General features: G+C 31.9%; 1 protein-coding gene across 1 annotated transcript in view; it reads left to right on the top strand.

Moving 5' to 3' along the window:
• Positions 1-6,697, top strand: part of LOC117923493 (exopolyphosphatase PRUNE1-like) — a 44,113-nt gene extending 37,416 nt beyond the window's left edge. Inside the window, exons 10-13 of the mRNA XM_034841807.1 lie at positions 3,360-3,485; positions 4,210-4,274; positions 5,002-5,107; positions 6,356-6,697. Coding sequence (XP_034697698.1) covers positions 3,360-3,485; positions 4,210-4,274; positions 5,002-5,107; positions 6,356-6,456 — 398 coding nt within the window. The 3' untranslated portion in view covers positions 6,457-6,697. The remainder of the gene's footprint in view (positions 1-3,359; positions 3,486-4,209; positions 4,275-5,001; positions 5,108-6,355) is intronic.
• The last annotated feature ends 8,891 nt before the right edge of the window (positions 6,698-15,588 follow it).

Below are 15,588 nucleotides of genomic sequence, written 5' to 3'. Positions count from 1 at the left end.
CCCAGTACATGTCCAATCATCACCGTCAAGAATTGGTCCCGTGGATATTCCAAGTAATCCTTCACTTTCAATTCCTTCTCCCATTATGAGCTTTCAGATCTTAATGTCCCTATAACACATAGGAAAGTTGTCCAAACACGTACCAAACATCCTATTGCTAAATATCTATCTTATCATAGACTCTCCCATGACCATAGGGCTTTTACTTATAACCTTTCTCATATGTTTGTTCCTAGAAACATTCAAGAAGCTCTAGATCATCCAAATTGGAAATTAGTAGTTCTAGAAGAGGTGAATGTTCTTCGAAAAAATGGTACTTAGGAGATTGTTGATCTACCAAAAGAAAAAAAGACTGTGGGCTGCCAATTAGTGTTTACAGTTAAGTGCAAGGCCGATGGTAGTGTGGAAAGATATAAGGTGAGACTTGTGACAAAAGGGTTTACACAAACCTATGGAATCGACTACAAAGAAACATTTGCACCGATAGCCAAGATAAACTCTATTTGGATCCTACTTTCTCTAGTTGTATACTCTAACTGGCCCTTACACCAGTTAGTTGTAAAAAAGGCATTCTTGAATGGAGATTTGGAAGAGGAAGTGGTTATGGATTTACTACTTGAATTTGAAGATAGACTTGGTAAAGATAAAGTGTGTAGATTAAGAATATCATCGTATGGCCATAAACAATCCACTAGAGCATGGTTTGAATGTTTTGAGAAAGCTGTGAAAGGTCGTGGTTACTATCTAAGTCAAGCTGATCATGCCATGTTCTATAGACACTCAAATGAAGGGAAAATTGCTATTTTGATTGTTTATGTGGATGACATAGTTTTGATAGGTGATGACAATGCTAAACTTGAGAGACTTAAAAAGGTGCTTGCAAATGATTTTGAAATCAAGGACTTCGGGGCATTGAAGTACTTCCTTGGAATGGAATTAGCCGAGCCAAAGAAGGTATTTTTGTCTCCCAATGAAAATATGTACTTGATCTACTCGGTGAAACAAGTCTATTGGGATGTAAGGCAATCGAGACACTTATTGAATCCAATTTGAAGCTACAACCTGCCAAACCTGAAGAATTGGCGAATAGGGATCAATTTCATTGACTTGTTGGAAGACTAATTTACTTGTCACATGCACATCCAAATATAGCCTTTGTGGCTAGCATGGTAAGTCAATTCATGCACTTACCAAGACTAAAACACTTTGATGTTGTTTATATTTGAAGGGAACCCCAGGAAAGAGTCTTTTGTTTGAGAACCGTGGTCACCTACAAATTGAAGCCTACACTAATGCAGATTGGGCTAGGAGTGTAATTGATAGAAGATCAACCTCTGGCTATCGTACCTTTGTTGGAGGCAACTTGGTTACATGGTGTAGTAAGAATCAAATGTAGTGGCAAGGAGTTGTGCAAAGGCTGAGTTTAGATCTGTGGTTCATGGAATTTGTGAAGTACTCTGGATCAAGAGACTTTTAGAAGACTTGCAAGTTTCTAGTCCATTACCCATGAAGGTATATTGTAACAATAAAGCTGCAATTTTGATCGCTCATAATCCAGTCTTTCATGACAGAACTAAGCACATTGAAGTCGATAAACCTATCAAAGAAAAGTTAGATAGTGGACTGATATGTATGCCTTATACTCCAACTAGTGAACAAGTTGTGGACATACTTACAAGTTACAAAGGGGCTACACTAGAAGCAATTCGACAATTTGATTGGCAAGTTGGCAATGGAAGATATCTTCAAACCAGCTTGAGGAGTGTTGGAAGGTTGAAATATGGCCAAAATCCTAAGGGATTTTCTAGCTGTATTGTGTGTAAATATAGAATTAGTCAACTCCTATAAGTTAGGGAAGTGTAAATTAATTATAGCAGTTATTTTGTTCCTTAATTTATGCTATGTATAGCCTGTAAGTAGGAGACTTGTAAATTATCTTTAATGTGTGAGAATCATTCAACTTCGATTCCTCTATTTTCATTCTTAGTAAAGGTCTATATAGGAACCATTCTGTGAGAACTTTCAGCAGTTTGTTTCATTATGGTATGAAGTATTCATGTGTGCTTTGACTTTTCAAGTTGACTTGAGGTACCCATGTTGATACAACATGGCATGGGAGTGAGTACAGGATCCTTGTCTGATATGTGCTCTTACTTTGGATTCAGCTGTGATTTCTTCCTTCCATTTTTTCTATGGCTGTAACGATTACAAAAGGAGAGAAGTGTTTTATGTGAGAGTGGGTTACAAAAAGGGATAATAAAATAAAACTAAATAGATGAACTATGACAGTAGAAGATGTAAACAACAAAGTAAAATAAGTTAACTAAATAAATATGCATTATAAATAACAAATAGTTTAACTATATGCACACATATTTTTAGCATTTTTACCAAAAATTATTGTAATACTAAGTATCCTATAGTTTGAGATTTCAAAGGATTGAACACCTAGACACATCCATGTCACCCATACCCAAACCTATGTAACATAAGTTTATTCAACCTAGGGACTCTTAAATTGATGTAGGTATCCTGAGTTGGTTTGTTGTAGATTCTAGATGGCCTAATGCTTTAACATATAGGTGGAGCTTAGCAATATTCACTCAGTAGATGTGGTGCCTAATGGTTGTTAGATTCCCAATTGAACATTTCTAAGTTGGTGATGTACATTTGTCAGACATTGGCACTCCATGAATTCTGACATTACACTCATAGGTTCCTTTACTTTAAGCATTTACTAAGCTCCAGTATGAAGTATGAATCATTTTTGTACATAAAGTGAATGGGATCACATTATTCAGCTAAGACACAAAAGTACTGCCAAGCATTCTGGTATAACACTCCTAGGTTTCCTTTCTTGAACATGGGCATTATGTCAGTTTACTTCTGTACCAATACAAACAAAGAGGTGATATCTAAGTCCCCACAAAGTGTGCCAAAAAAGAAACATGCCATATGGTTGATCAATATGTAGAGTAATCTAGTATGGAATTCTTTCCATTATTTATAAAAACTGACCATTTAAACAGAAAACTGAATTTTCTTTTGTGACTCTGATGTTGGCTTCCTTACAAATTTGCAAATTTAAAATTCTATTACATCCGTAAACATATTTTACAGGGTCTAATCCAATTGATTATCTTGTGCATGCACACATGCATTTGCATTTTTCTATTCCTCTTGTTGACAGAAAACAGACTTAACGAGCACGCATGACTACTGCTTACCTATGGACACAAGCATTTCTCAAACTTGTCAAAATAATTGTTCTTGGTTGTTGGCTATCACTGTTTTTGGATTTAGTTCTCTTCTACTGCTATGTTATGCATTCCATCAAAACATGACAATTGTTGAAGCAGGTAAGCCAGATGGTGCTGGCTCAAGAGGGATGGGCTCCTACATCGGGATGAGTTCTATCGGGATTTCAGTTGCTCAACTTCTTGTTCACAAGGATACTGCAACTCAAGAAATCGTATATTTCCAGCGTAAGTAGTTGATTTCATGCTCAGTACTGGGTAAAATATTTGTAGAGAGTTTTAGATAAAAATAGATAAGGGAATATCATTATTGCCAGAATGATCGTCTTTGTCAGGCCTTATTTTAACTGTTCTCTGCACAAATCTCTTTTCTTCCAGTTGACTGTATTAAGAGCCAATACTCAGTTCATTGACCTTAGATTGTTTCCCTATCTTTTCACAGTAGGCTCCTTTTACAACCAATCTCTCATCATGTGGGACACCACTACTGGCCCGCTGTCACAAAATCTCATTGTAAAACTCATTGAAATTTGAGCACACTAGATTTGTTCATATTATCTTTCTTCATATTTCTTTGACCAACATCACCTGTGATCTTTGACTAGTCATTGTAATCAATAAATGATATCTTAAGGCTCAAATTTAAAAGATGCCTTGGAGTCATGGTTCCAGACATCGTGTCTTATATTGTTAAATAGAGTATCTAATGTATGCCCTCCTTTCTGCTTCAATTCTCCACACCACACACCAACCAAACCAACTCCACCCACCCCTTCCCCCCTCTCTCTCTCTCTTTTCTCATAGCCTCTCCAGATTTGGACAAAAGAGTTTTGAGCTTCTTTTTTAACTGTATTCTTTATATCATATAATATTCTGGTTGAGTCAATGTTTACATTTTGGTTTTGGAGGACGCACTTACATTTGCTTTTTAATGTTTTCTATGACACTCCAGAGTCAGAGAAAATTCGGCTACTCATGATTGTTTCAGGGTATTATGACAGGCAGAAGAACTTCAAGGTTTGGATGATTTCTTGCTTTGTTATTTCATAAAAGTGTTATTATTTATTTATTTTGATAAGTATTCATAACAGTGTTATTGGATTAGGTGACCTGTTTTCACCTGCTGCAGAACTTGGATAAGAGTTCACATGCACATACAAGGCCTAAAATCTCGGTTTAGGCATGGTTACTAGAGATTTTAGTTTAGTATTGGCTATAACTAATATCCCTAGTTTTGAATTTTGTATTTTCTATATGGTTGTCACAACCAATTTTAGCATAAGAGCTTCTCCATCTATAATATTTTGAGAATAGAGATTTAAATTAAAATCAGGTTATCCAGAAAAACTAAACTTGGCATATAATTTTTGTAACCTTTCACCTGTCCTCTAGTGGTTGGAGGCAGGGAATGGGGAAAAGGAATGAGTTATGAGTTACATATTGTAAAAATGAAGATAAATATGACAAGTTAAAGAAAAATTTCAACTGACAAGGGAACATAAATCAAAATATTTAAATAGGTGAGTAGTTGAAATTTAAACAAGCAGTCAAGTTTTTATGACATGCATCTTTGTTTTGGGTATTTTCTGGGACAAAGAAATGTTGGGTCACACTTCTAAAAGCCTTATTCCTTCCATGCAGACTCTTGAAATCTGCCCATGCAGTTTTAAAAAGATTGGTCATGCTGCTTTCCATTGTATCATCTTGAAAATACTGACATTATTATATCCTTGTTGCAATTTAGAGAGAGCTCCTAGTCTCGGCTGAATCTGTGGACCTTATGAAGAATCTGCTCCATTTCTTCAATTCAAATGCCTCCCAATTGCCTCTCAAAGTTCTGCATCAACCAGGTCAGTTATGCTGCTAAGTTATACATCTGGTGAAGTTAGTTATACAGCAGATTTTAACTCCTAAATATGTTTTTTACATGACCCTCTAAAAGGTTGGTTGAGCCTATATATCCACATGCTACATTATAAGATATTCTGCCCAAGGCCCAAATTTTATTTTTGGCATCCTCTATGTTGGGGTGCAACATTGCTGCCCTTAGGCCCAGGGAATAGGACACCCAAATGATGGTTCTCAAAATAGGTCCATGCTTGGTGATGTTGAATGTAATAAAAAGTTTAGTCTATTCTTACTAGACTTCAATTGCTACTCAAACGAGATGGTCAAAGCTCAATCCACTCTATTCCCTAGTTAAATCCAAAATGCTGATTTTGAAACATTGGAATCAAAATTGGAATTAATTGGATTATCATCTTAAAGTGAAACTAGGCAAATTATGAATGTACTCTTGGCTATTTGATACATTGGCAACCAATGGTTCTTCTTGTGTTTGCCTTGTGTTGATTATAAGAAAAATAATGTCAATCCAAACATGCAGATGCAGACCTGAGAATAAACATCACCTGTTTAGCAAATGTGTTGCATGAAATAGCATCCTTAAAGCATTCACTTTACTGTTCATGTTGGGTTGTTTTTCACCTAAACAACACAAATAGACCAGGGTCACCAGGCAAACAAACAAACAAGTTTGTGTCTGCAGTTTTTTTTACACAATACGTACAATAAACAGCCCAAGTCTAACATTCTAACATGATCTGTTTATCATCTGGGTTAGTTGTCTCAACATATGAACAGCTCAAACATTACAAAAGTCAGCCTATGCCTGCAAATTTTGTGCTGGTTTCATATATCTTGTTGGCAGATGTGTCAGGGATTACCATTTCTAATCATACCACTATAATGATTCATATTTTCTTTGTCAATCCTTATGGTCATGACTCCAAGTTGATTTAAAACATTTCTGTGACTAGATGTTGCTTTCTAAATCAATGGTATTTTTTTTCCGCTTTATTATTTAAGGCCTCCATTATTGCCATTATCAGTCATAATAATATTTGTTTGGGTGTTGAATATTTGGGGTAATTAGCACCTAATACTAGGAACGCCAACTTTGCATAATTTGTTGTGTTTAAAAATGGCCACGCATGTAATCCTTACTGGCAGACTTGCTACATTTTACATGCATTACCAGTCATCAATGCACATCCGCTTCTGAATTCAAATAAAATGTATGTGATGTGGTCATGCAGGTCTCAGAGATGAGATGAGAGCATTTGAGGTGGATCAAGTTACATCAAGGAGAACCATTGAGCAGCTACTGGATGAATTTGGTGGGACATCAAAACGCTAATATAAGGTTTGCATAACAAAACAATTAGTATTCAGATATATTGTTCAGTGTGCAATAGACGAAAGAAAGAGAACTAGCAATAAATTGGTACTTGGTCTATGGCTGACTTCTTTGAAAGACATTTTGCACTCGTGTAGATGAATGAGTGACCATGGATTATTGGAATCCCTTTTAGCTAATCATTTGGGGTTACATTTTTGTTTTCTGCCAACATTTATTACATTGAGATGTTTATGAATCAGGTCTGATTCACTCTTTTAACTCTATATGGACTTTGCTAGACTACAAGGTTGAGTCTCTTGTGTGCTTGGACCAAAGCGGCATGACTAGATGAAGGTCTCGTTTACATTGGCTTCTTGGTTTTAGCTTTAGTTAGAAACTCAGGTTAAAATCATAATTTCAGAAAGACTATATTTTAAAATGGTGAATATGAAACAATTTTCTCTTGGGTATTTTCTTAACTTCGAATTTTTCACCTTTTAGAATTCTTTAGAAGTTTTCTTCCATTTTGATAATCTTCAATATTATTTTTAAAAAGAAGTAAATTCATGATACTTGCTTTAGGCTATGTATGGTTCTCGAAAAATTTAAGGGAAAATATATATATATGTATGTATGTATGTATGTATGTATAATTTAAAAATAATTAAAATTTAATCTACTCTTAAGTTAAAATAGTATTCATTAGAAAGTACCTTATATTATTTTTAACTTAAAAGTGTACAAAATTTTAATTATTTTTAATTCAATTTATAAATTTACATTCTATAAATCTTGAATATGTTTTCCCTTTTTTTTCTCTTAAGAAAGTAATTTTTCCTTCTTTGTTTGGTCACCATTAAAGGTTTTTTTATGAGAATGTAAGAAATAAAAACCTAAAATCTCATTCCAAGATGCTAATACATTTTTAATTTCTATTGAATTTCACATTTTATATTATTTTAAATATTAACAAGAAAATGAAAAAAAATTCTCTAATAATGGAGAAATTAGAAAATTAAAGAAAATGAATTTTTATTTATTATTTTTCAAAGATTCATCGTCTATATTTTATATGAGAAACTAAAACAAAGGAATAATAAATAATTTTGTAAACTCTTGTTTTTTATCATATTTATGAAAAACTATCCAAAACTCACTCCAAGAGCGTGATGGTTATTTAAAAATCTCAAATCCAAAAGTTTAATGTGGAAATAACAAAAACATTCACAAAAACATTCATCTTGTAATAGGAAGTTAATAATTATTAATTCATGTTTAGAGTAGTAAAACAAAATTTTAAAATCTTCAAATATCAACTTAGAACTAACGCATTAACTAAAGTGTTATTATCCAAACAACTTTAAACTTAACAATTCAAATAGTTATTAAATTGTAACTTTTAAATAATGTCTAAAAATAAAGTTTAAACCAAAATCCTAATATTGACAAAGTCTAGTCATAACCAACACGCCTAAATTGAGAGTGCTTGAAAATTTGTCAATGAAAAAGAATGAGTTCGAAGCCCAATAAAGAATATTAATATAATTTCATAGATCCAAATTTTTAATTATGATTGCAAATATGATATATAATGTATAATCATTTTCATAAAAACTTTTGAGTTCAAACATGTTAATACATTCAAAACTTTTCCACCAAACGTTTTCATATTTATGTCAAAACAATTTTATATCATATCTAAATCAAATACATTCAAAATATTTTTACTTTGATTATCAAATATCAAAAGGTACCCAATTAGGAGAGACTTACAAATAGGTGGTTAGCTTCAAATTTATTACTTTTAATATGAATACCACCAAACACTACTAGTACTAGTAACCTCTAACCAAACCCCTAAAGGCTAAGGTCCAAATCAATCACATTCCCCATCATAAAATATAAAAGTCAGCTATTATATCCCATTGACGAAGACCGAAAAGTAAACTATTATATCCCATTAACTAGAATTGAAAGGTCAACAATTATATCTTTTTGACTAAAACCAAACAAACTAGAGTCAAAACACTTTGTTTTATTTGTTCAAACTTACAAAAACATAATATCTTTATATTTTTTTATATATATAAAAGAAAAAGTTCTAACATATTCTTCATACAAAATATATTTTATCCATATAAAAATATAAAAATAACATTTTACACATTTCAAAGTAATATATAAAAAGAAAATTATTTTCTTTTACAAAATTTACATTAATTTCATTTACATAAAAAAAAATTACTCAAAATTTTTGAAGAAATTAATCTTGAAGAATCTACTCTTCTTCTAACATGACATAAGAGAAACAACTATTATTATTAACTATTTATCTAAAATTATAAATTTGACAATCCTAAAAATTTTATATATTAATATTAATATTTGAATTATCAAATGTAATTTAATTAATTTATTCCTTACCAAAGATAATTTATTGACAATCCTTAATTAATATTAATATTAATATTTATTTTTATTTTTATTTTTATTTTCTTATTTAAATATACTCAATGAATATTTAGAATTTCCTATCTCTATTAATAAATCAACCTACGTTTATAAATTTTCAATCTTTTTCATCTAAAAATTAAATAAACTAACCCTAATCTAGATTGAGATATTTCAAAGAATTTTTAAAGGGTTCAAAACTAATTAAGGAATTTAAAATATTAATCAAAGAGTTAGAATCATACCTAGAAAATAAAATAAAAATTGATTTTCAAACTCAAAGCTCTCACATCTTCAACCTCATGTTACCCTACATTCTTTGATCTCTATGTAAAAGGTTTATATACAGAGAAGTTAGAAAATCTAATTTATACCTAGGGCTTTTAAGAGCGAAAGAACTTTTCTACCCTTAATAATTTATTTAATTTAGGGTTTATTACGCTATGACCCCCTTCCCCAACCTATAGTATGTTTTGCACATTGCTTCCTCAAGTTCAAAATTAAACAATGTACCCTTCATGGTTTATAATTACATGTAATGTGCATTTTTTTATAGACGAAATCACATTTTAGATGAAATGACATGTGCTCTTCACATGATTGAGGACAAAAGAATCATTTCATTTTAAAAACCTCATTCTATAGGCCTTTTCCCTGTTGTTTCTCACGAAGCCCTCCTTCCTTGTTCTTCGTTCCCTTTAAAGCCCTAAAATCATAATCCCGCAAAGTTGTTGCCAAAAACCCATATAATTTCTCTTTGTTCGTTGTTCCTCCTTATTCGTGGGGTGGAAATTTGTAAAATCCCCAAATAATTTCTCCATTCTTAGAATCCCACATAGCTCCCTAAAGTGGCCATCGAAGTTGAAGATTTGTCCATTGAGGTTGAAGATTATGAAGGCAAACAATAATTGGAAGATTAATGAATCATCCAATCCATTGTTGTTGTGGTAATAAAGCTCGTGTGATGACATCATAGACAAATTTGAATCCTGATAGAAGGTTAACGAGATGCCAAAATTACAAGGTAATATTGTGTTTGCCTGTCAAAATTTTTTATATTTATCCTTGGTGTTTTTGTAGACATATGTTTAGATTTGGTACAAAAGTACGAAGATTGTGGATTTTTCCTGTGGTATGATGGTCCCATGTGTGATAAATCAAAACAAACAATTCATGGGTTGTTGAATGATGTGAAGAAAAAGGAAAATGAAGTTATGGTAAATCGAAGAAATGTTAAATGCATGTTTTGGATGATGATGATATCATGAACAATTTGTTTGCTTCTTCTAGTCATCCTAGTGCGGAGAAATTGTATTCTTTTGGATTAAGACTTCTCGAAGTTACCTAGAAATTAGAAGGTTCCTTACTTGGTTTGAATGTTATATTTTGCGTAAACATTTTGAATATATGAGGAAATGAACAATTTCTATAAACATTTTGTGTAAACAACATATGGGAGCCTTGATGGAATTACTGTGTAATTTTGTGGTTAATGGAATAAACAAATTGAATTACAAATTTGTAGCTTGGTTTTTTTACATTTTAATTTTTAAGTCATGGAGTTCAAATGATTTATGTTGGCACTCTGCATTATGCATTCTAAGCAAATGCAGTTATCTGGAACATGCAACTCATTTTCAAGTTTAATATGCAACATTTTGATTTATTTCCTTGAGTTACAACAAATTTTTAAGTGTTGCCCTCGCTTATAGCAAAAAATACACTTTTGTCCTCGGTCACATGAAGTGCACATATCATTCTATCTAAAAATGTGACGTTGTCTCTAAAAAAATGCACATTGCATGCAATTATAAACCATGAAGGGTACATTGCATGATTTTGAACTCGATGGGGCAATGTGCAAAACATGCTATAGGTCTGGGGAGTAAAGTGTAAAAAACCCTTTAATTTACTATTTTACCACTAAAATTAGTTTAGGGTGTTGCATCCATCCCTCCTTAACAAAATTTAGTCCTCTAAACTTGACATACTTGTTCTCAAGTGGCTTCTCGAATACTTTGATTGCTCCATTGAAGCTTTACTAGACGACAACATAACGTAGTACCTTGTCCATCACATTCACAATCTAAATGAGTACTTCATAAGTCAAGTTCTCATAAATCTAAATAGGCTCCAACTCCATAACATAAGAGGGATAAAAAACATATTTCCTCAAAGTCAAAACATGGAATACATTATGAATCTTAGACAGGCTTGGGGGCAAGGCCACTTTATATACTAAAGTGTCTACTTTTTCTAATATTTTAAACAAACCCACAAATCGAGGACAAAGCTTTCCTTTTCTCCCAAATCTCATTACAGACTTCAAATGTGAAACTTTTAAGAAAACATGATCACCTACCTCAAACTTCAAATCTCACTTATGATTGTCGACACAACTCTTCTGTATACTTTGAACTACTTTCAATCTTTCTTTAATCAAGACAATCTTTTCAATGATCAATTGCACAAGTTCAGGCCCAAAAGTTTTCTCTCCAACATCATCCCAACAAATAAAAAATTGACATTTCCTACCATGCAACCCTTTGGTGTCATTCTAATGCTAGCTTGAAAGCTATTATTTTAGGCAAACTTTAATACATGAAAGTAATCATCCGAATTTCCTTTTAGGTCCAAAAGACAAGCTCTCAACAAATCTTCCAAATCCTGAATCACTCTCTCTGATTGGCCATCAGTCTAAGTATGGAAAACAATATTGCAACTTAACTTAATATCTAGAGCTTTTTGTAGACTATGCCAAAATCTAGAAGTAAAACAAGGATCCTTATTGGATACTATAGAAACAAGTGCCTAAAATAAAATTTCCTAACCATACACATTTCAATTTAAATAAGTTTTCCAATTTTGAAAAATTCATGAAAATTTATTTTCAATTAAGAATACCAAAATGTCTTGAGGCCACATATGCAATTTTATTAAGATAGCATATAATAAAAACAAAGGAATAATTAAAAAGAATATTTATCATGGCCTTTAGGGATCCTGTTGCATATTTGGTAATTAAAAATGGATAAAATCCAAATTATCAAAATAGCCTTACAACCAAATATTAGGGTTAGTAAAAATTGAAAAATCCTCAAAGACCCAATTGCCACAAAAAAATAAGCCCAAGAAAAGGCCCAAAATTGAGCCCAAACAAACAAAAAGAATTGGACCCAAATATAATCCTATAATAGCATGCTTTTTGCGCAACTTTGCTTCAATTGGTCATATCTATCTCGTTCAACTCTGAATTGTGATTTGTTTGAAGCGTTGGATTCTTCAGTTCCTATGCTTCAAAATCATATGTGATTTGTCCCAAGAAACTTATTGGAGGTAGTCTCAATTTTCACTCAAATTATACGTCATTGTACTACCATTGTCATGCCCCAAGATCCACTCTAAGGGAGTGACAGTCATTTCACACTTCAAACTCGAAGGCTTATAGTGTAACCTAACCCAAACAATTATCTTGTAATCGGAAGTTACCAATTACCAAATACCTGTTTAGAGTAGCGGAACAAAATCTAAAATCCTCAAAATTCAATTTCAAAACTAAAACATCCACTATCCAAAATCCATTGTCCAAATATTTGCAAACTTAAACAATTCAAGTACTAGAACAAATTTCAAAATCTCCAAAACTCAACTTTGATCTAACATAAAATTTGAAGGATCAATATCCAAATAACTTCCAAATACCAAAAGATCTAAATGAACACAACTAACAATTAAACAAAATCCAACATAAAATCCTAAGTCAAATCCTAATGATGACCATTCCTCAACCTAGCCATCACTCCTCACCCGAACTAAGGGTACCTGAAAAGTAGGCAACAAATGGGAATGATCACACAACCCAATAAGGAACATTAATGCAGTCCATGGATCAAACATTTCAAACTCACTTGCAAAATAGGAGATATTGTAATCAATCATTTTCATAAAACTGTGAGTAAATTTTTTTTTTTTTTTTTTTTTTGCCAATACATTCAAAATTTCTAACTATATGCATTTATTTCTGATTCAAACAATTTCATCTCAAATTCAGTCAAAACATTCCAATAATTTATTTACTCTGGTCATCAAACATCAAAGGGTGCCCAATTAGGTAGGACTTTTCAAATGGGTGGCTAGCCTCAAATTGTTCCTTTAAGGTGGACGAAACCAAACATTACTAGTACTAGTAACCTCTAACCGAAACCCCTAGAGGCTGGGGTTCAAATCAATTACATTCCCCACCAAGAAATGTAAAGGTCAACTATTATATCCCATTGACAAGGGCTAAAAGTCAACTATTATATCCCGTTGATAAGGGCTAAACAAACCAGAGTCAAATATTTACTTCATTTATTCAAATTTACAACATATAATATCTCCGCATTTATTTGTCAAAAACATAATATAAAATTCTAACATACTTTTCATGCAAAACAGGTTTGATCCATGCATAAAACGGAATATAACTCAAACGTTTTCAAATAATGTATATATATATATATATATATATATAAAATTGTTTCAAAAAAGAATTTAACAACTGAATTAATTTCCCTTACCTCAAAAGAAGTCCTCAAAAACTTTGGAGAGAAAATAATCCTGAAAATCTACTCTTCACCTAACAAAATATAAGAGGAATAACTATTACTATTTATCTATAATTTAACTAATCTATTCCTTATTAAAATAAATTAATAAATTCTCAATTTGTTTCAAATAACACAAAGCCCTGCCATTATTAAATAATATAGTACTCAATACTCAAATACCCATCAAAGTCTAACAATACGGAGTCCTGCTACTATTAAATATTACATACCCAAGTATCCATCAAAGCCTAATAATAGAGTATGTGAAAATCCACCAATTAGAGTTCAACCATGAAATCCTTACAAAAAAAGTGAATGCACAGTTCCCACACGCATGCAACCAGTGCACACGCGTTTTTTTTTTTTTTTTTTAAAAAAAAAAACTTAAGATCTCCCAAATTCCAACAATAAATCAAAATCTTAAATTTTCACTATTTGATATTAAAACGAATTAAAAAAAATAATAAACTAACCCTAATCTAAATCGAAATCTTCACAGGAATCTTTTTTTTTTTTCTAAAAAAAACTTAAGATCCCCCCAATTCCAATAATAAATCAAAATATTAAATTTTCACTGTTTGATATTAAAACGAATTAAAAAAAAAATAAACTAACCCTAATCTAGATTTGGGGTTTTCCAAAAAAATATATCTAATGTGCTTGAAATTAACTAATGAATCTAAAATAATAATCTAGGGGTTAGAATCTTACCTATAGAGGTTTGTTCTTTAAACCTTGAAATCTGACCTCAACTTCATGTTCTCTGGAAACTCTCTGTGAACAGGAATACGATTCAGAAAAGAACAGGAAAAAGAGAATTTTCTATTTATATATACTTAGGGTATTATTCGTAAAATTACCTTTTCACCCCTCTTCCATTTTATTAAATTAATTAATTTAATATCATTATTATGAATTTCCTAAATTACCCTCTCTTTTTTAAACTTGGGCATTACAACCATGCTCTTTGTGCAACCTTGTTTCAATCGGTCATATTTCCCTCGTTTCAACTATGAATTGTGATATGTTCAAAGCATTGAATTCTTGACTTCCGGAGCTTTAAAATCATATGTGGCTTCCACCAAGAAACTTATGGAAGATAGTCCTGATTTTGAATTAAAGTTGATGTCACTATGTTGTCATGGATCTCAAAATAAGAACTTCCAATCATCCTTACTTTTTATTTAAGCATCATAGGATTTCAAAAAAGAAACTTCAATAATTCTTCTTTTCTCTTGGATCACCATAGATGGATATAAAAAACTAAAATTTTTTACAACAATAAAAAATTCTATGCTCCTATAATGGAGCTTACAATCCATCAATTGAAATGAAAAGATTTTTACAATCAAATAAAAATCTTATACCCCTTATAGGATGTACAACCCAATCTAAAGAATCAAAAGGCAAAGATCATGTCCATTCCTATTCATTAATTTAATTGAATCAATACAACTATTTCATTCATTCATCCTTAAGGGTCATGGAATGAAAAAAAATACCTTGCAAAACAAAGTTAATACCTTAGAATAAATCTAACATGCTAGAACCTATCATAAGGCTTTGATACCATTTGTTAGGAACCATGGATTACAATGTTCTCATGCCTTGGATCATAAGGTGCATACATTTATCCCTAGGCATCTAATCTATCATAGCAGAATAAAATAGTAATAAAAACCATTATTAACTATAGATCTAGAGTTATGAACCTCATACCTAGATCTAGATGTTCCCAAATCAATTCCTTATGGTGAAGAATATGTTTGAATAGTTTAGAGGTCTCATACACCCAAGATCTTCCACCCTATGACTCAAACCACTATTTTGACACTCCAAAGTATGGGCTTTGGAATGGTGAAAACCTTGGCTTTCTCTCTCTCTCTCTCTCTCTTTGGAGGTGAAGATGACTAACTAAAGTCATTAGGAAACACTAACCCATAAGGGGGTATATATAGGGTTGCCCATTGGGCTTAAATGACTTTAGTCCATCAAGGCTTAAGTCACTTAATCTAACCTAAAAAGTGTCCTAATAAATTAATTAACCACATAGGGTCATCTAATTAATTAATTAAACAAATCTAAGAACCTTGTTCATTATCCTGTATGC

This window comes from Vitis riparia, chromosome 10, assembly GCF_004353265.1.
Source record: "Vitis riparia cultivar Riparia Gloire de Montpellier isolate 1030 chromosome 10, EGFV_Vit.rip_1.0, whole genome shotgun sequence".
In the NCBI taxonomy this organism is placed as follows: Eukaryota; Viridiplantae; Streptophyta; class Magnoliopsida; order Vitales; family Vitaceae; genus Vitis; species Vitis riparia.
This window is presented reverse-complemented; position numbering and strand designations above follow the sequence as displayed.